The 20,292-nt window shown below is 41.0% G+C and overlaps 1 protein-coding gene across 2 annotated transcripts; it reads right to left on the bottom strand.

The window, feature by feature from the left end:
• Nucleotides 1-320: 320 nt before the first annotated feature.
• LOC129193108 (synapse differentiation-inducing gene protein 1-like) lies at nt 321-16,503 on the bottom strand. Of its 2 annotated transcripts, none has more exons than XM_054797765.1 (4): nt 16,164-16,503; nt 12,831-13,302; nt 1,907-2,044; nt 321-866 (listed from the first exon to the last, which is right to left on the bottom strand). In XM_054797765.1, exons 2-4 carry the CDS (start codon nt 13,248-13,250, stop codon nt 708-710), a joined length of 717 nt encoding a protein of 238 aa, XP_054653740.1. In that variant the 5' UTR covers nt 13,251-13,302; nt 16,164-16,503; the 3' UTR covers nt 321-707. The 2 variants fall into 2 exon arrangements, with proteins under 2 accessions (XP_054653740.1, XP_054653741.1); XM_054797766.1 differs by lacking the exon at nt 16,164-16,503 and adding an exon at nt 14,386-14,550.
• Between the last annotated feature and the right edge of the window lie 3,789 nt (nt 16,504-20,292).

Raw genomic sequence — 20,292 nt, 5'->3', positions numbered from 1 at the left:
TTTAAGTTGAGGGTGTAAATAAATAATAAATATTGCTGGGATTGTATTTTCTTGCAACATGACGATGATTGAAATGCTTGCTGTGACAAAATATTGAAGTGATATTGTACCACAGGTGGCAGCAGTGAGTAAAAACTCATAATGCAACACTTAACAGTGAATTGTTTGAACCTACTGCAAGTTAACTTCATCCATCCACTCTTTATTACAATTTCATTCATTAATGCAGCTTTTTTTGTCAATTGAGTAAACGCTGCTGCAGCGCTAATCCACATTAATGTCACCCGTAAGACGATAAGAAGATAAAGGACATTTGAGTATCCATGCCAAATGTCTTTATTTATTCCATTTGAAGTACAGAATAAAGATAAATATTCCCATCGAGCACTGCTTAGCAGTTTTGTGTACACAGTGACATCTAGTTTGTGTATTTTTGAAGTCATGGAAACTCATTTTGTTTTTTTGAACACGGACAGTGTAATTGTATTGACAAGGTATACAAGAAGCCAGGTGGTCTAACACGAATGAATGAATAAGGAGGCTTTTCTTCTTTGAGGGCAGTTTCATCCCAGTGAGTAAGTCCTCGTGTTTGATTCTTTTTCTCTTCTTGGTTGTTTATTCTCTCCATTCATTGACATCCAGCAGGCTTCAGGCGTGATGAAGTCCATCCCCCTCATCCTCCTGCCATGTGTCCCTCTGTAGAAGTGCTATACATGTCCAGGTTTGGACAGGTAGGCTATGAGGGCAACCACCACCCCCACATACATCCCTGTGCCGATGGTAATGGACAGAGCAGCTAGGAAAAGGGCTCTCCTGGAGCTCATTCCTGCTCTGGAAAAATCTCCCTTAGCGACGGCCTTGCCAGTCTGACAAAAAAAAACAAAAACAAACAGCGAGCAGAGAGTGAAATGAGTTACTCATCATCATCGGCGAGTGGGTGAGTATGTGTTTTGGACCACAGTTAGCAGAGAGAAAACAAGAAATGCTCTTGCGATGCTATTTGTTGCCATGGCAATTAGGCCATGGCACTGACAGTGACGAATGGCTTGTTTCGGTGGTTTTTGTTCGCTATGAAAAAACATGCATTGTAATTGTCTGAGAGAAAACACTCTATATTGTGCTGAGGGCTTGCAGACTAATGGATGCAACTATTCACTATTCATCACGCATTAGCAGCTGAAACATGTAGAAGAATGTCACGGCCTGCTCAACGTTAGCAGACTCCCCGGGTACCTCACGATACGAAACAATTTGCGAAATATGGCTCACGATAACGATAATATCGCCATACCGTGATAGGGAAATCGAAACCGAAAGAAACAAAAGTAAATACATTTCATAATTTACATTTTGCAGCATAATTTAACCAGACTACAACAGCAATAGTGCACAAACAATGGCACAGTGTTTGTTTAGGTGTCTGAAAAAATGACACTATTTTAACCAGCATTCATCTCCCGTTTCTCAAGTGATCAAATCTATAAAGTAGAAACTTAATAAAAGGACATATTTAGCCTTTGAATAGAAAAATCTGCATTTCTCTTTCTAACCCACCTTGTTGGAAGGCCCGGTCTGCCATTTTTATGGGTTTTATGCTACGATTAGCATGATCGGGATGATTGAGAATCTACACAGACAGATTTTTATACCATTTGACTTGGACCTGAATTTAATTAGACGCACGTCTTGAGGTAATACAAATTGCACAAATTGCACAACTCTGTCCTGCTTAACTTTCTGAAATGGAAAACTTTCCTGCTTAACTTAACAGAATGAAAATGTACTGTCCTAGTCAACTTAAAACATTAAATATATACTGTATATACAGACATATACACACCCACACACAACGGTCACACCTGAATAGAGCAGCACAGCTAATGACAGCTGGAGGTCTTCTTTGTACCTTGTGAGAATAGTAGAAGGCAACAATGCCCAAAGGCCAGAAGCAGCAGAGCATGGAGAAGATGGCGAGGCCCAGGTAATCTCGAGGTGGAAGCACCAAGAAGTTGTCCTCACTCTCGCTTTCGCTTGAGCTGTCACTCTGGAAAACAGAGAAGTAACAGTTAAAGCCGTATCCATTGTAAATATCAAAATGTTGTATCGTTATCCCGAATGATACAGTATGAATACTCTTGTTTAACTGCTTGATGCCCCTGAGCCGCCTGCAGGAATCCTCTGAGACACCTGCAGAGGACTTTCTCAAGCACAAACACATGCCCAACTTGGACATGCGATCGTTCCTCCTGCTATTTATTAATGTTAACAGCCACCTTGGACACGGGAAATAAACAGACCAGCTAGAAATAAGCCACAAATCAGGAAAGTTGCAGCACAGTAATCCCTCGGCACTTCAAATTTTGGGGCTTCTATCACGGTTTTTCCAAAATATATTAATTAATAAATCATGCAGTTTTGTTGTTGAATACGGCCTATTACTACTCATGCATATATTGAGCATTTTTAAGCATAAAAATGGTTAAATCAAGTAAAATACAAATACAAGACATTCAGAAGAAGCATTCAAAGATGCTGTGATGTTTGTAGTATTCTACACTGGTCACTAGGTGTCAGTAATGTTACTGTAATGTCACCGGAACAACAGGCTTTTATTGCATGTTTGAATGATCTCACAAAAGGCAAAATTATCCCTAACATGGGCTCGTGTTGCGGCAGTAACCCACGCCAAGCTAAAACTCAACCCTGAACCACAGATGCCACAATAACTATAGACCGTTAACACGTGATGCAACCTTATCGACTGCACCACAAACATCAAAATAAACTCCTATGCACGAACATACAGTACATGCAAAATTACACCCCTTTCTACACACCACTAGGCATGCTTGGTAACCCACGATACTTTTGTTACACAACTGTATATACTGTACCACGAGGTATCAGACCCTACCTGATCCCCTTTTTTCAAAACAGCAAATAACTTCTGTAAATCTAGAGATTTTATTGGTCTTAATGGACATTTTTGGAGACTGACATGAAAGCACGAGCAGCGGGTCCTGCAGTGGGTTATTGCGTCACTGGCAATTACGTAAATTATGCAGCGTTTACACTTGCACGCATTTTGCCTCCAAATTGTCCTGCAATGTTGCCGTGGCAAGACGTGTCGTTTATTTATTTATTTATGGTGTGTGGATGTGGTACTGGCCGTTCGTTTCGCCATAACACGGATTAGCCATAACTCTGCTGCCACATTAGCTATATGCTAACCTGGAAAACAGCAGCATACACTACGTAACACGCCGTTAATGCATTGATTGACTGTGTAAATAAAAGCAAATCATATCATTGGCTGGACAGCGTTTGTTATTGTGTTATATGTTGTGACTCTCGGAGTTGCATTGCTAAATGGTACAGAATAAATGATGTCTTTGTTTTATTTACAGTTCATGTTGGATTTTATTTCATGCCCTGCGCTGTTTGCTGTGCGCCGAGAACGCTGGAGCAGTACGTGATTGCGCAGGTGCGAAGCTTAGAGGGAACATTGCTTGTCACGCAATTCGTGGCCGAAAATGGAGTGCATTGGCACAAAATGACCACGCTCCGCATGACTTATTCACACCTTCCCAAGTAGTGTTTACGTCTAGTGCACGACAATAGTACACGCGTGACGAGCATTGTTCCCTCAAGGGTAAGCGTTGTCGCCATCACATCCCGCATCCGTGAAGCAGTCGCGGCATTATTTGGTCCCGCTGCGTCGATGCCACACAACAGCAGGCATCACCTCTGTAGCTTCATTAATTCCTCCATTTGCAAGGGACCTACAAGATGTTGAACCCAACAGAAGAAGTTCATGCAATAAAAAAAGTATGTCGATATGTTCTTGCAGCTGCAGGTAAAGAATGTGCAAAGAGCAGGAAAGAGGCAATAAACTAGAAAAAAGAAACACGGACAGTCTGTGAGAGGGAATTTCTGACTAGAAGACATCGCTTTGGGCGTTATGATCACTGACCAGAAAATCACAGGGAAGATCAAGACGCTATAGAAATTACTTGAAAATTCCCGCCGAAATGCTCCAAGAGGTGGTGGAAAGGTTAACCCACTCATGTGAATGAGACACGCAGACGCGCGCTTTGACATGCACAGCCTGTATTGTTTGCACAAGGGTTGAGGTACGTTTGCGGTGCGTTCACATTGCATGCATGACTAGTTCATGGAACTTATCCGTGCCACTGATTTTGAACATTTTTTGAACATTTTGAACAACATACTTCACATCTGTTTATGACTAATTTACTCATTGGCACGCCCAAATTGCATACTACTACAGGGACAAAGTGCGTGCACGTGTAAACAAGGCTTTAGACGATGACTTCATCCCCCGTATAATGACGTAAAGACCTGAAACGAACATGAGTGCAGCATAGTGAGTGAAAAGGTTTAGTACGGTGGCCCAAAATGGTCAAAATAGCCCAATAATGGACCACAAATATAAAACGAGCTGTGTTTTTCAGACTTTTTTTCTTGGGAAAAAATACTGTTTTGTATTGTGTATGATAATAATAATAATAATAATAATAATACATAAAAATAAACCAACATAAATTTAATTTAAAATGAATAACTTTATTTAACTGAATTTCCCCAAAAGGGGTAATACTTTTATAGATGCTTATGGAAGTATCTATTCTATCCTTGGCACACACACAGAAAAAGTGGGTATGGTTATTGTTGGCAAAGTGTAATAATAATAATAATCTAATTATTGGGGGTTACTGTGTGTGTTCCCTCTGACAGACAGTTTTGGTCGTGTTTGTTGTGATGTAGCTGGACCACAGAGACTAGCTAGTCTATCCTGGCCTTGTTCCTGGACCCCCACATCACAGGAAGTGCTTAGCCAGCCAGAGTGGATTTGGTGCCTCTGTCAACAGCCATGAGCAAGCTGACAGATAAGGCAGGATTAACGGATTGTTCCGTCATCGCGAGGTGACAGGGACACAGCCAGAGGACACTGCCATTTATGTGCTAAATTGCTTCTGTGGAACGCCAGACCACCGCCTGCTCCACCCACCTCATCGCCCGCCCCTCCTCCTCTTTGGCCGCAAACATGCTACTTGTGGCCCAAAGACTCACAAAGACTGAGCGGGCTAATTAATGATGGACAGACATCGATCGACTCTAGCTGAGCGAAACGAGGATGGCGATGAGAAAGCTTGCGTGACCTTTGAGAGGCCGCGGCCTTGCTTCACTCAGATGTCCTGCACACACTGAGTGAATGTTTGGGGAGAAGGTTTCATTAGTTTCACTGCCTGCAGGGATCAATCAAAACAGAGAGAAAGTGGGAGCAAAATACAGTGGGAGCTGCAAAAACTATCCGGACAAAACATTAGCTACACATGCACAAGCGCAATCCAATGCTGAGCTGTGTCAAAGATTTCATAATTATAATAAGAATGAGACGAGATGAGATTTTTAACATTAATTTTTTTTAAAGTACAATGAAAAATCATGACTGAATTTTTTTTTTACGTAGTTTAACTTTGAAATATTTATTTTCCCACAAGTTGATGCTAAACGATATTATTGTCAACATTTCTTGAGGCCAAATAAACCACTGTTATGCTCATATATAATAACAATAAGAAATAATGTGTTATAGTAATGCAATATTTCCTTTAATATGTCATATTCCACTCTGCAAAGTGGTTGAATTGGCATTTGTGACATGTACATGTATTTTCTCACAGACAATTCATATTCTATCAAACGTTTGCAATGCTGGCTTTTCATGAGGCGTGTCAGCATTAATAGCTCCAGCTTGTAGTTGAGCAATGGCAGCTCACTGTTTTTGTCTTATCTATTTGTCTTTGTCTATTTACGTAAGATCTGTTCATCTGTCCTTTGATATTGATCGTTTAAAAACATCTATTTACATATATTTAAAGACAAATCTTTGTTTTTATTAGTTATGAGTATCAACATTTTAGCTTTTCCAAGTTACACTATTTCTTTTTGCTTTACATACAGTATATTTAAAGACAAATCTTTGTTTTTATTAGTTATGAGTATCAACATTTTAGCTTTTCCAAGTTACACTATTTCTTTTTGCTATGTTTTTCCACTTTTGCTGGATTTTTATTTCTTTTCTGTAATGAGCCACCTTTCACAGATTGCCCCTGGGCCTTCACCAGGTGTTGCCAGGCGACGGAAGAGTGTGTCCAAGCTCTGCCTTCATGGTGCTTCATGAAGGCACCTTCATGGTGCTGTCGTTGGTCAGGGGTTGGGTTGCATCTTGGCGGGGTTTATGCAGCTTTCATACCTGCATTGCACAGTGATACTTGATCCGCTTACGTTTGCGCGATACTTCACCTTTGGTGACCGCTTGTATTTAATTACCAAATAAATGCATGACGCAAGAAACACTTCCTGTCTTTCACTTTTAATGCACACCCTACTTGCTAAACATAGCGACCATGTCGCTAATTGTCAACACAGCTCTCATACACGTACAGTATGAGGTGTGTTATGAAGCCATAGTACCATTATTCATTTTGATGGCGATTAATGGTAACGGTGATTAAGGGTGCAGACTAATCCGAACATCTACGTGTTTTGATCGAACAAATCTTAAGTAACTGATCAAATGTAGAATTAGTACAACGTCTGCTTGCACAACGACGCCGCAGCTGTTCCACTCCGATGGAAAAAACAGCCACACGTTACTCGCTGACGCTGGTAGGTCGAGGTAGGGTGGATTGCAAGGTGTGTGTAAAGCGCTTAATGCATGGTTCCAATAGTGGCTCACAAACTGCCACTTCCATATTCATTTGACATAGTACTTGAACAGGGTGGCATGTGAGGCAAATAAATATTAATATTTGTCTGTTGAACTCTATTATAAATGTACTGTATTTTCTGTATATTTTCTTCAGCAAAAATGGCTGAATATGTATATATATAGAAACTGAAGATAAGGCTGCGATAAGCGTCTCTTCTCAGCTAAGTGTGCAAGGCCAGCCTACCATCTGAGTACTCTCAGTGAGTGCACTGAGTTGGATCATGGCGCCTGCCACTTTCTGTTTGTCAAACATAATGTTGAGACGAAGCATGGAAGCACTCACTTCATCCTGAAGGGGTGGGGGAGAGCATGAGCTGGAAGGTGCTTGTTACTGTCGTCCTTCCATAGAGAGGAAAAGCCAGTGTTTTTTTGTTTGTTTGTTTTACAGTTTTCTGCTGAATGAATGAATGAATTTGAGGAGGTGATTGATGAGACTTTTACAGCAAAGTATCAGAGCTTATCCTGGAGAAGCAGAGTGCATGTACTTCATAGATAAAAGGTAAAAACACAAGCATTCTTCAGTTAATAAAAAAATAAAACAAATGGGACTTAGACGTATTTGAAAACTGTTTTTTGGAACCAAAGTGAATTAGTCTCTTCTTTTTCATGTTATCCTCTTAATGAGCAACCTCTATTAACATTAAACAAAACTGCAAAGGAGTCAGTACCTCACCAGCCATGAATCTCACACATGACACCCTTATTAAGTAGAAGCTACACTCACAGCAACACGCTTATTTGTACTTTCAACCACTTTCCTTTATCAGAATGCATAAGAATAATCCAGATGGTGCCAGGTTATGTGCAGGGTGTTTGTCATTGACCATGCATTTGTTATTTGCACTGCATCAAACCAAGGGCTGCTTCTCATATGCTGTTCCTCTCATGCAACTTCATTAACCAACATACTGTATTAGAAACGGCTCTCAATATGACTCAAACTACAACAATAATAAACATTGTTAAATGAATGGCTCTGACAGTGTCTATCAAAAATGAGCATGATTATTATTGTAACATCAACATTTGTAACGTAGCTCGTATATTGGATCTCATTAGATTGTGTACATAATGTGTACCACCTGTGTGTAGCAAGTGACCTATCCACCTATCCACAATTCAGTTGGCAGGCAAGGAAGCAACTCTGTATACTGTATGTGCTGAAAATATTTCAAGAATAATGACCATCGTATTTTCCCCTCTACTGCACAACACAGTAAATAAGCTCCATTCTGAGTGTGAACCTTATTTATTTAGACATTAGAGAAAGTGCTGGTGGCACCACTAAATCATCCCAACAGCTGCCTGTGCCAAGACAAGCTTATGAGGCACCCTGTTATCTGCTTTATGAACACGGTGCACCTGGACAGGCGGGTGTGATCCATCACAGCAGCAGCTGGTCATAACCACCGTCATGCGACCTCATGTGAGCAAAGCAGTGGGTCCTAATCTGCTTTAATCTTGCTAGCCACACTTGATAAAGGCTCTGAGTGACTGGTGCATTCGGGGCCGCTGACACAGACTCCGACACACTCCTTCTGTGCTTGCTTGTTTGCCAATAGAACTGACAACACATCTGTCACAGGTCTCAGACACAACCTCAGTCTGCTAGGTGCACACACACACCTAGACATCAGGTTGCTAGAATGATAATTAGTGGAGCACAGACCTCCACCAAGGATGAACTGTGTTCAAAAAAGCATGGTGGGAGTATAAAATTCAATAGAAAGCGCCAAACAATTTTCCCTCTTTTCTTTTTGAAAACCGGATTTTACATTCGTACTAGGCAGAATTGTAAGGCTTTGTTGCCACTACTGACTGCTGCCAAGCACCGTCAGCAGCGTTGAGTGCACTCAGGCAGGAGCAGACCATTTCATGCAGATATAGGAGGGTGGTTGGTCAATACGGATGTTTACTTTTTGGTCAATACGAATAATGAACTTTAATTACCACAAACAAGTAAAAACAAAGAGATTGTTTTTTATTGTTTCCTGACTATATTTGGAGTAAAAAAAATCTCAATCCACATAGCACCAGACAGGGACCCTTGGAATTCTGCTAACTCCCCAACATCCCCCCCACAACCCCACATGGCGCTCAAGATAGCTTGTCTCTTTTTTTCTCGCCTGCATTCGTTTGACTTGATGGTCTATGAACGCCTCATGGCAGCAATGCACATCCTTTGCGCATTTGCCTCCTTGCACAAATTGGGGCCCCTCGTGGATCATGGGGCCCTACGCACTGCATGTGGTCTGCATGTAGGGAGGAGTGGCCCTGTCCAGGTTACTTCCTGGTTCAAGGAGAATGACATTAAGATGACAGAAAAATTTTCATTGTGATTCAAAGAGTGAAAATAAAAAAAAATAACCTCAACCCCCAAAACAAGGGAAAAAGTTCTTCCTGGTTCTGCTAGTGCCTGGTAGTACTTCCTTGGAATGGTCATGGGATGTCGTAACACAGATGGGATTCATGAGTGAACACAGATGGGATTCATGAAAAACTTTCTTACACTCCCCTCCAAACGTTAGGGAAGACTTGCACTCCAAACTCTTGGAGTGGAGTGTTTATTTTGTCCCCCAAATTGAATGAGTTATTCCGCTCCTCTGCACATGTGTGCTCACTAACAAACCAAAACATCAAAACAATACCTCTCTGACATCAGTTTCAGCATTCATGTTGCTGAATCCATCTTTGCCTTGCAGGTTTGGTGTTTATGCATGTTGAAAGTAAAGGTCAGTGCACACATTCCGGAGAGCTTCGGAACTTTTATTTCCGCGCTCTTTGTCAGAAGAATTTATCATTTTGAATAGACACGGAATAACCTCAGCTAGTGGCCACCTGCGCCAGTGAATGTTAATGCACACAAGCCACACAGCACATTACTTGTATAGCAATGGATAACTGTGGATGCCATGTCTCTATCTGTGCCCCAGTGAAAAGGAGCAGTCCAATCAGGGCCCTATAAGCAGCCATGAGCTACATGTTTGACACCACCGCCTGAGTCAAATTACATTTCTAGCACATCTGAAATGACTTTGCCCCTTTGCCGTCATGACTTTTCTTTGAAGAGCATCCCAGTAATCCCAAAGAACAATAGCCTGGATGGATACAATCACATGTGTCACTTGCTCAAAATGCAATTATAAAACAGAAGTGTACAATTACCCCACACCAAACTTGAGAGACTTCTGTGAAATGACCTTTCAGAGGAGAAGGGAATGCAAAATGAGTGTGAATTGCTCTGCTAGTCTCTAGGATTGCCAAATGGCAATGACAAAACACCCCTATGGCTGCCTTTTATGCACATAGAAGCCTTGGTTATAACATCCCGTTCATGAAATGACTTTGCAGCACGACAGCTTTTAAAAGTACACCCTCATTAAGGACTGACCTTTTACATTTAACTTGACCTTTGACCTCAACTACTTCACCACCGTTCTTTTTTTGTCATCATGAAACATTAAACGGCAATGACCTCTGACCCTAGCTGTCACTGTGCTCTTGTGCCAGATATTAAAAAGAATTTGTGCACATAAATCCTTTTTTTTTCACATAAACATTGAAATGTTCAAGGAAGACTGGATGGAAATTAAGGTCTGACATTTCACCTTTAACTTGACCATCGACCTTAGCTAAACAAATTTCACTTAATACTAATACCCTCTAAAATCACACACTTTTTGTTTTGTATTAATCCCAGAATAGACGTTGACGAATGCGAACGCATGTATTGTTGGATTTATCTGACCTTTGACCTTCGCTACATTATCCATCCATCCATTTTCTATGCCGCTTATCGTCATTAGAGTCGCGGGGGTATGCTGGAGCGTCGCTACATTAGGTATTTGAAAATGTATTAAAATCACCATGCAAAATGTCACTTTTATGTCTGGAATATTTGGGAAATTTGCATGTCAACATGATACAGAAAAACAATGTGACCTTTGACCTTAGCTTTTTGGAATTGTATTCACATCAATTCAGTTCTTGTTTTTGGCAATGAAAACTCTGGAAGAAAATTGTTTGAATATTGTAAAATAAATGGACCTTTGACTTCTATCGTCTCTGCCATATTGTGTTATTATGCCGTATTATTCCATATTCAAAAATACAATATTAATGTTCAAAAATCCAGTTCTTGCACTGATCGATTCATGTTTAACTCTGAAGTAGATCATACCGAGGACCGTCTATACCAGACCTCTGCAAAGTACGGCCCTTTGCCAGTCCATGAGTGGCCCGCGTAAGTTGAATCGAAACTGGAAAATGAGATTCAAAGAACTTTACTTCCGGCGTTCTTCTTCAAGGTCACTGCACAGGCACACACTATATTCTTCCACCACACGTGAGGCGCACACTGCATTCTTGCGTATTGTTCCACTGCTCTCTCTGTAACTATTTCTCGAGTGAGTCTCGTGTTTATGGACCAAAATTCACTTTTTAAATTAAGTTATGGAAACACTTTTGTAACCACAGAACATTAGAAACCGAGGACCACATGTTTGCGTACGTACGTACACCACTTACGTCTGTCACGTGCGCACACCTTTACCTAAACCAGTGCTTCTCAAATACTGGGCCGGGTCCCCCTGGGAGGGGCGCGGTGAACTGTCAGGGGTGTGCGAGAGGCGGGGAGGGAGGACTTTCAATATTAGTGCAGACCTGCCAACACAAATGAGTTTGTCGTACTCAGCATCAATTGGACTCTTGAATACGCTTGTATGCTTCACTGCTCTCCTTTTTGTTGCATTTTGCTGGTTTCAGTTTTGAGTTCTGTCTGGACAGTACAGATAAATAAATAGATATCATCAGTATTTCATCAACATTATATCGAAAATAATTGAGAACCACTGACCTAAACCACGATACTCTTCGACTATTTAGCTTGTTAGCTTCCTTCGTCATTAGTGAACAATGGCAATTAAGAGAGACAGAGAGTGTTACTGAAGTTGTAACTAATCAATATGTTACAGCAGTCACCTATATTGCAAATGTTGATCCCAAAGGAGAAGGTTTTTGCGAAGGCGGCCGAAAAGTTGTATGCACAGAGGAAATAGTGTAATAAAAGCCGATCAATCACAGCCTTTGCGGTCCGATATTAAGCATAATTTAGTTCAGCGTGTTGGCCTGGCCATCCACGATATTTTCTGTTTCTCATGTGTCCCCATGGAAAAACGAATATTTGGCCAATACGATAGATAGTAGGGTATGTCCAAGGAAAACTGCTCTTTTTTTTGGGAATTTTGCCCATCATTCACAATCCTTATGCAAGACATGAACGCACATGTGTTTCTCTTTTCTGTGCATTCTAAAGATATAAAAACAGACAAAAGAAGAGACAGCTAAGAATGCACATAATGGGACACACCTATTCCACCTATAAAGCCTTCTAAAAAAAAACTAAAACAAAGTGCCCAAAACCCCCATTTGCATAATGTGACCTGTATATTAACCGAGCTATAGCGACATTGTTATTATTATTGTTATTAACATTGTTACGCTCACAAACTACTAGCCGGCTAGCGACTAGCTTCACCACACATTCGCTCACAGCGCATCAGCGCTGCGCTCACAATGTATCAGGCCACTACTGAAAGCTAATGCTACTATTAGAGCTGCTGCTGTGTTTTTCTTTTTGAGTTTGGAAACTTAACGTTAGGGCGTTCGTAGCGTTCGTTTCTATGTTGCTATGTGAAATCAATGCATCCAGGAAGGACGTTCTGCTAATGCTTAAAATGACCAAAATACGGCAAAATACTGTAAGTATTACATGTTATCATGAATGTACCTGTTACTACTTGGTCACAGCATGTATGTAAACTAATAAAACCCTGTTGGAGGTTTTTGGAGGTGTTTTAATAGCAGGCTTTGTAGGCAGAATACGTGTGTCCCATTACGTGCATTAATGAGCTGCCTACTTTAATCTGTTTTTATATCTTTAGAACACACAGAAAAGAGAAAGACATGTGTTTTCATGTCCCGAAAAAAGGTGCAGTTTTTATTTAAATGTTGCCCTGTTGTGACCTCTCACCTCATACTCAGGAACCTGCTCGTCTTCCACTTCATATGACACCGTCTGAATCTTCACATCCTTCTGTCTTTGTGCGCTGTCCACACTGTGGTTCTCCATGGAGTCCTCACCCAACATTGCGTCCTTGTTCTCTGTGAAGGTGGTCTCAAAGCTCTCGCTCTTGGAGTCTTTGCTGTGGAGGCTGACGTTGTCCTTACACGAGATCAAGTTTGGTTTGTAGAAAGCTTCCACTGCAAGATGAAGTGAGGTGGCATCCAGGAACTGCTGAGATTTGTGTTCGTCATTGGTCCCGCTGTAGTAGTAGCTCACAAGGCTGTCTTTATGGTACCGCTGGCTTGGGTAGTCGCCATGGTAACTCTGCACTACATGTCTGCTGCTTTTGTCCAGAAGAGGATTCTGGAGCTCACTGAGATTCTCCATGGTGGTCCTGCTCACACTTTTAGAGCCCAAGGCGAGTTATGGAATGTGTAAGCTGGAATGACAAACAGTTTCAATAATGCAAGATAAAACTTTACAAACAAGACCATGCACTGAAATTGATTTTACTCTCGAAATTTAATTATAGGAGTATTTCTTCCTGTTTGTCAATATTCGGCTCACACACAAGCCTTTGCAATGAAATCCCCATCTGTTGTATGTTTGTGTAGGCACACACACACACACTCACACACACACTCATATCAGCGTGTAATGGAAAATATCCTCCACTGTAATAAGCAGTGAAGGTGCTGCAGTCATGTTACTTTGCTGCTGAGTCACTTTTACAAGCATAACTGTAGATATCAAGTATATACAGTAAGCTGGTATATACCTTGTATATTTTAAGATCATATATGCCTTGTTCACGCAGAAATAATACCATGCGGTGGAGCCTCCAAAGCTGGAAATACTGTATTTTATGGACTATACGGTTCTCCAGAACAAAAGTCGCATCAGTCAAAAAAAATGCATAATGAAAAAGAAAAAAACATATAATCGTCGCACTGGACTATCAGTCGCATTTAGCGTATTTATGACTGAGCTATCATCAAAGCGAGCTTTTTTTAGGGGTGCTATGGCTCCTAACAACATCAAATTCACAAAAGAAAAAGATGAAGCCAGAGGGAGTGAGTCAATGCTTACACCAACATGGAGATAAAATAAAACAAAAACAGAAGCTGAAATAAGTACATGGATACAATTGAAACTCACCTGTTTAATAAATGTTAGGATGTTCTGAAAGAAGACACTTTCAAGATGTGACATACTGTAACATCTGGACGCATCTGGTGTGTAGAAACGTATCAAACAGCCGTACTTTCATATCAAAGCTTCATTTGTGTATTCACTGTATATTGTGTGTAAGTGTACCAAATGTTGTATCCCGAATATAATGTCCCTGACCTGTTGTTTTGTTTAAACCCTGTCTTTTTAATAAATTAGTAAACCTTATGGTTGTAATGTGCAATAGGCTGCTATAATATTTTTACAAACTGATATGACCCATACGAACAACAAAGATGGCGGGCACTATGTTAGCAGTGTTAGCTAAGACAGTGTGATTTGTCTTCCTTACCTGACTGTGCAAGAAGAGACGTACAATTTTTAAAGGATTTAGCTAACCATTGAAAATGCACTGTGATTGTTGCTGTAATGTATTTAGTTTGAAAACACCATTGTAAGAATTCAAAATGCTAGTACAGCATACCAACTGTATGAATATGCTAACATAATTAGGGCTAATTGCTAAAGCACGCATATACACTACTTCCGGGTTAGCTCTTCTGGTTAAAATCTACTTTCAAAATAAAAGCTACAGTGTATGGAAATACTGTCATTGTGTGATTGCATTTAATTCATCTTACAGTGAGTTTGTGTTGAAATGTTGAATTAAATCTGCAAAATTCGCTACATTTTGTCAGTGGCGGAGCTACCGGGTGACAGTGGCCACCCTTGGTCAATCTCCGAGCACCCCAGTGGCCACCCCCACAGGTGGAGGACAATTTTGACAAAGGCGGCTCTGCGGTGCAGCACATTAGTTCAGCCTAATCGCCGTTTCCGCTTGGTCGCATTTCACTGCAGCACACAACAGAAGAGAGCTGCCTATTTTGTGTAGGCGCTGTCAATAAAACCGTGTCATGCATGAACTGCAAGTGGCAAGTTTTCCAGGATTACTTTGTTTGGATCCGGTCAAGTTTTCTCACTATGTTGACTTAAATTCTGAAGCATGATTCAGCACATAAATCTGTTAATATTGGAAGCTCTATATAGCCGCATGGTATCCACTTTTATGCCCTGCACGGGTTTGGCCGCCATGATGGGGAGCAGAATCCAGAAACTATGCATTGAAAACATGTCCTCGGCACACTGCCCAGCTATTAATATCTCTAATAGATGGTCCAAAAGCTGTGGCGAAGCTACCGGTAACTCTAGGCCACCCCACTGGCCTAGACAATTCAGGTATGAACTTATTGCCACCCCTATGTGAGTAATAGTCTCACCTTGGCCACCCCAATGAAAAATTTCTGGCTCCGCCACTGCATTTTGTAGGTTGTGAATGATAAGCAAAACATCATCTATAAATGTCATTCTAAATACCACAATGCTTAGTGGTACAATAAAACCATACATCTCTAAAACAGCTGCATTAGACTTAGACATTAGAGCAAATTGCTAGCATTGTGGTCACGTGTATTAAAAGTGCTTTTTTTCCTCAGTACCAGATGCATTCAGAACAATCGGTGCCTCTCACACTGTTGTACCATATTTGCATACGTGATGTCAGCCAAGCTCATGGACTCTATGTATGTGTGCAACATAAAGGACAAGGCACAGACACAAACGTTCCGCCTGGAGAAGCGTGAATAATGTGGGCCACAATGATGAGCGTGTACACGCGCACGCACGCACACGCAGAAGCCAAGAGGCTCACTTATCTTGGACTCGTGTGTGCATCTTGCATTTTGAGCCACATAACACACACTTCTATTACACACCACATTAGACAACATAAACCACATCCCACGTGCAGAAATAATTCATTAGACACTAGAAGACGTGCACTTAGAAGGCGTATCTCTTTCCCTGTGTGTGTGCGTGTTTGTGTACAGTATGTAGTTATAAATAATACACTACACGCTCTCTCTGCCATCTCTCCTGCTTTGTTTGTTTATTTACCTCTTTACTAACCAAACCAAAATATAACAAGATCACACCTGTTTAACTACACAGTCTGCACTCCATAATGTATTGTAATGTATTGAAGATTTCAGTAGGATACATTACAATAACAACAAGCTACTGTGAGGCTTTTGCGTCATTTTCCGAACACAAACAATGAGTACAGGCACTCACCTTCTCTTAAATGTCCTCCTGCATCTTCGCTCAGCATCCTTCTCAGCGCAATCGACTGACTCGCTCGCTTCAGGTCCACATTGTGTTACTTCACATCATCACTTTGCGAAGAAGCCGCCATGCACGCTGCAGTCTTCACTTAAAGCAAGTTTCTCTGTGCGTGTGTAAAGAAGTGTGCTGCGTGCACGCCGACAGCTCCATTTTTACGCACAGTCGTACGCTGTGACCAGGGGGCTCCGGAGGATCCAGCTCAGAACCTTTGAAGTGACTCCAGCAGGCTGCTGCTTCGCTATGACACAAAGTGCCGTACCAGTAGAGAGCCGGCTTTCGTCGCCGCTGCTGTTGCATCATGTGTTGAAATGTGCTTTTACGCATCAGTGCCCTGTGGAACAGGTTGGGTGGGGCGGCTGATCTCCACCAAATAAGTTGTAATTATTACCTCAGCCAAGGAGGTTAACTTCTCATTGTGTGCAACTTCAGTTTTTAATGTAGGAAACAGGATTTTCTTATTACAGATAATCCACTCGTTAATAGCGTCATACAGAAACACACACACACCTTAAAAACAACTGAATGAAAGAAATGCTTCAACTTCATGGAACCAAATGGAAGTTGGCCAGGCTACCAGGAAGTTAGCCAAGCCACCACGTGCACCAGACCTCAGGGAGATCCATTGTTAAAGACTTAAGTTGTAATATTTTACAGTATTATAAAGCAACCAATTTTTACATATTTAGCAAAGACATAAAGAAAAAGGCACTTTTTTCATTCCACAAACTTCAACTTCATCGGCATCTCACTCATGTCTTTAAATGAGGTCTGTCAACCGATTAAGTTTTAATCTATAACAATTGTACCTTGGAAAGATCATTTTAAAGTTCCTAACACACTTACAAAATGAGACTGGATAAGATGTTTGTTTTATGCAAATTTTTGTTTATTACACATTGTTTTTTTAACAGCTCAACAAAAAATGGACCTCAATGTATACAGATGGAAAACAGAGATGGCTCGCGAATAAAATAACACTTGTTAGTTGGGACACTCGCATGCCAATAAAAAAACACCTGCAGTACTTCAGCAATCCAGAAAGTGGCATTTGAAACCCGATGTACTCCTGTGACAATTCAGCAGTGTCAGTCAGTATATAGAAATAACGTTGGTCTTGTCGAGAGAACCACCTGCCAGGGCCTTGAAGCTAAACTTACCATTCAAAATACCCTTTTCTTTGTCCATTTCTGCTCAATATTTGTTCCCGCTTGTGGCTCAGCATTAACTACAACACTGCTGTGTTTTCTCAAACTACGGTGTTGTCTGAGGGTCAAACAGGACGTGCACACGTTCATCGCTTGTCAAAGAAACAGTGGCGTTAAAGGGACTTTCGGTTAACTCGTTACTAACGTGGACAGCCCTGCTTTAAATCTGAATATCCCTCAGGTCTGGCGTCTCTGGTACCTTGGCTAGTTTACTTGCAGTTGATGTTACAGTGTTTCTGTCATGCACTTGGTTTAGGTGTGTTTTGGGCATTGGCAGCCTTTTTCTTTTGCAGTTGTTTTTCATCCTGAAGCATTTTTTTTTCAGTTCCTGCTTGGCGCTTTTATTTTGTTTCTGTTTCCTGTTTCGTATGTTATGCATCCGCTTGACTCCTGTGTAGCTGGGGGACGCAGCTGTCCGCATTTAGCAAATAAGCAGCTTCGTAAGCACAGCATCGTTACTCGGACACCCCTGGTTCATTTTTCTTCTATCCCTGCTGTTACTTAGATCAGTGGTTCTCAACTGGTTTGGTGGCGGGACCCACCATCACCGACAATTACAAGTGGTGACCCAAATTGCAGACATTTTTCAACTAAAACTTCTTCAGTATGTTATATTTAAAGGGCAAAAATTGGGCAATAACTTTCTAACATTTTGCAAGCAATATATCCCTCCTGCTTCCTGCTCAGGAACAATACATTTTTATCCACATGCATTCGCCCTTTGCTACATCGCGGTTCGAACATGATCATGGTTTTTCTAAATTAATTAATTCATAAATTATCACTGTTTTGTTGCTAAATACGGCTTATTATTAAAAAAAATATATGTATATTTAAGCAAACTGTACTCATTATTGGCCTAAATTAAGCATTTTCAAGCATAAAAATGGCTAAATGAACTAAAATACAAATACAAGGCAGAAGAGGCATTTGGATTTTGAATGTAGTGTTCTACATTGGCCACTAGGTGTCAGTAATTGTTCCGTAAGATAAGCATCAGACATGATCACCAGAACATGCATTTATTGCAGATTTAAATTATCTCACAACAGGCAAAATAATAATATAATAATCACAATAATAACAAGGGCTACTGTTGGGGTCATAACTCATGAAAAGCTAAAACTCAACTCTGAACTTATCTTTACAACTGTGGTTGCACTTTTATAGACCATTTTTTTCAACTTTGATGGCCCATCACCATGGCACATCGTGATGGGAAACTCGATTCCTTGTACTGACACAATTTCTTGTGAGAAACTCACAAAAGTGAATCGGGTACGCGGTTCACTCAGGTCACCCGTCACAAAGCACATGTGCAGAAACTCACACATGCATTTCCGTGAGTCAGTGAAACTCGATTTTTCGTCGAGCACTGGTGAGTCAGTCAGTGACATTGTTTGATTAAATTAAGCATTTTGAAGCATACAAATGGCTACATAAACGAAAATACAAATATAAGGCATTCAGATGATGCACTGGAAGATGCTGTACATGATATGTAGTACCCTACACTGGTCACTGGGTGTCAGTAATGTTACTGTAATGTTCAGTGAGACACACAAACACCAGACTTGATCTCCGAAACACCTGGCTTTTATTGCAGGTTTGAATTATCTCACAACAGACGCAATAAAAATCCCTAATAAAAACACGAGCTGCTGTTACGGCCGTAACCTACATTAAGGTAAAACTCAACTCTGAACTCCTAATGTCACTTCCTGTCTGCCCGCCACTCTGCTCCCTTAGGAACACAATTATAGCAATACACATGAGCACGAGTCTTATTTTGATGGCTTATATCCTGTTATTATGTCTACTATGTTGGGTAATGCGAGTGTAAAGGTGACTATATGGGTGTTATTTTATGTCTAGAGGGCTCTCATAACGGTGGTCTAGTGGTTAGCACGTTGGCCAACACAGTAACACCCTGGAGATCGGGAAGACCGGGGTTCGATTCTCCCTTGGGCATTTCTGTGTGGAGTTTGCTCCCTGTGCGTGTGTGTGTTTTCTCCGGGTACTCCGGTTTCCACCGACATTCCAAAAACATGAAGGTGAGGTTAATTGGTGACTCTAAATTGTCCATAGGTATGAATGTGAGTGTGAATGGTTGTTTGTCTATATGTGCCCTGCAATTGGCTGGCGACCAGTCCAGGGTGTAACCCACCTGTCGCCCAAAGTCAGCTGGGATAGGCTCCAGCATGCCCCCGCGACCCTAAAGAGGAGAAGCGGTATAGAAAATGGATGGATGGGCTGTAAACTGTAAACAGGTTTTCTGTGCTCGAACTACGAAGTTTTCCATTTATAAATAAGGAATCCTACTTCATGGAAATTCACTTATCACGGTCGATAAGTGAAGGATAAACAATGGGTTACTGTATACAAATGCAATTACAGTAGCAGTTGCAATTAATGACATGTTAATTTTTTTTTTTTTTAATTCAGCTGGAAGGGGTATACAGACAAGTACCCGTGTGTCCCGATTCAGTAAAAACCTCATGCATTTTTTGAACAACTCGTTCATGGCTCGTACATCTCTCATGGCACAGCGTTGACACTTGACCTTCACCTGTACATGTGCGGCCCTGAAAAATGTATACACGAGTTCAATAATGGAGTGCATTACGGCAAATTGTTGCTTGAAGGACAGAAATGGACTCTATTTCTGCCATACCCAAATTTTTTATGAGACATGGTAAAAAGGTACATTCCAGTGGCCAAACTTGAAATATAACTACCAATAATAAATTCATTGCACATTCATATTTGATGAATATTTTAGACAAATCCGATGCATTTATCATGAGGCTGCCAATTTGCGTGTGCCTTTACCCTGTCCTCTGCAAAGCTTCTTATGATTTCATGTCACCGTT

The sequence above is a fragment of the Dunckerocampus dactyliophorus genome, chromosome 13 (assembly GCF_027744805.1).
Source record: "Dunckerocampus dactyliophorus isolate RoL2022-P2 chromosome 13, RoL_Ddac_1.1, whole genome shotgun sequence".
Taxonomy (NCBI): domain Eukaryota; kingdom Metazoa; phylum Chordata; class Actinopteri; order Syngnathiformes; family Syngnathidae; genus Dunckerocampus; species Dunckerocampus dactyliophorus.
The sequence above is the reverse complement of the archived record's forward strand: the minus strand, read 5'-3'. Positions and strand labels throughout refer to the sequence as shown.

Bases quoted from the DNA above. Each gene is read 5' to 3' on its own strand.
- LOC129193108 (XM_054797765.1), bottom strand. From the start codon at position 13,250: ATGGAGAATCTCAGTGAGCTCCAGAATCCTCTTCTGGACAAAAGCAGC. The intron at 2,045-12,830 runs GTGAGAGGTCAC...TCTGTTTTCCAG, and splicing joins AGCAGGTTCCTGAGTATGAG to AGTGACAGCTCAAGCGAAAG. The intron at 867-1,906 runs GTACAAAGAAGA...TTTTTTTGTCAG, and splicing joins CCTTCTACTATTCTCACAAG to ACTGGCAAGGCCGTCGCTAA.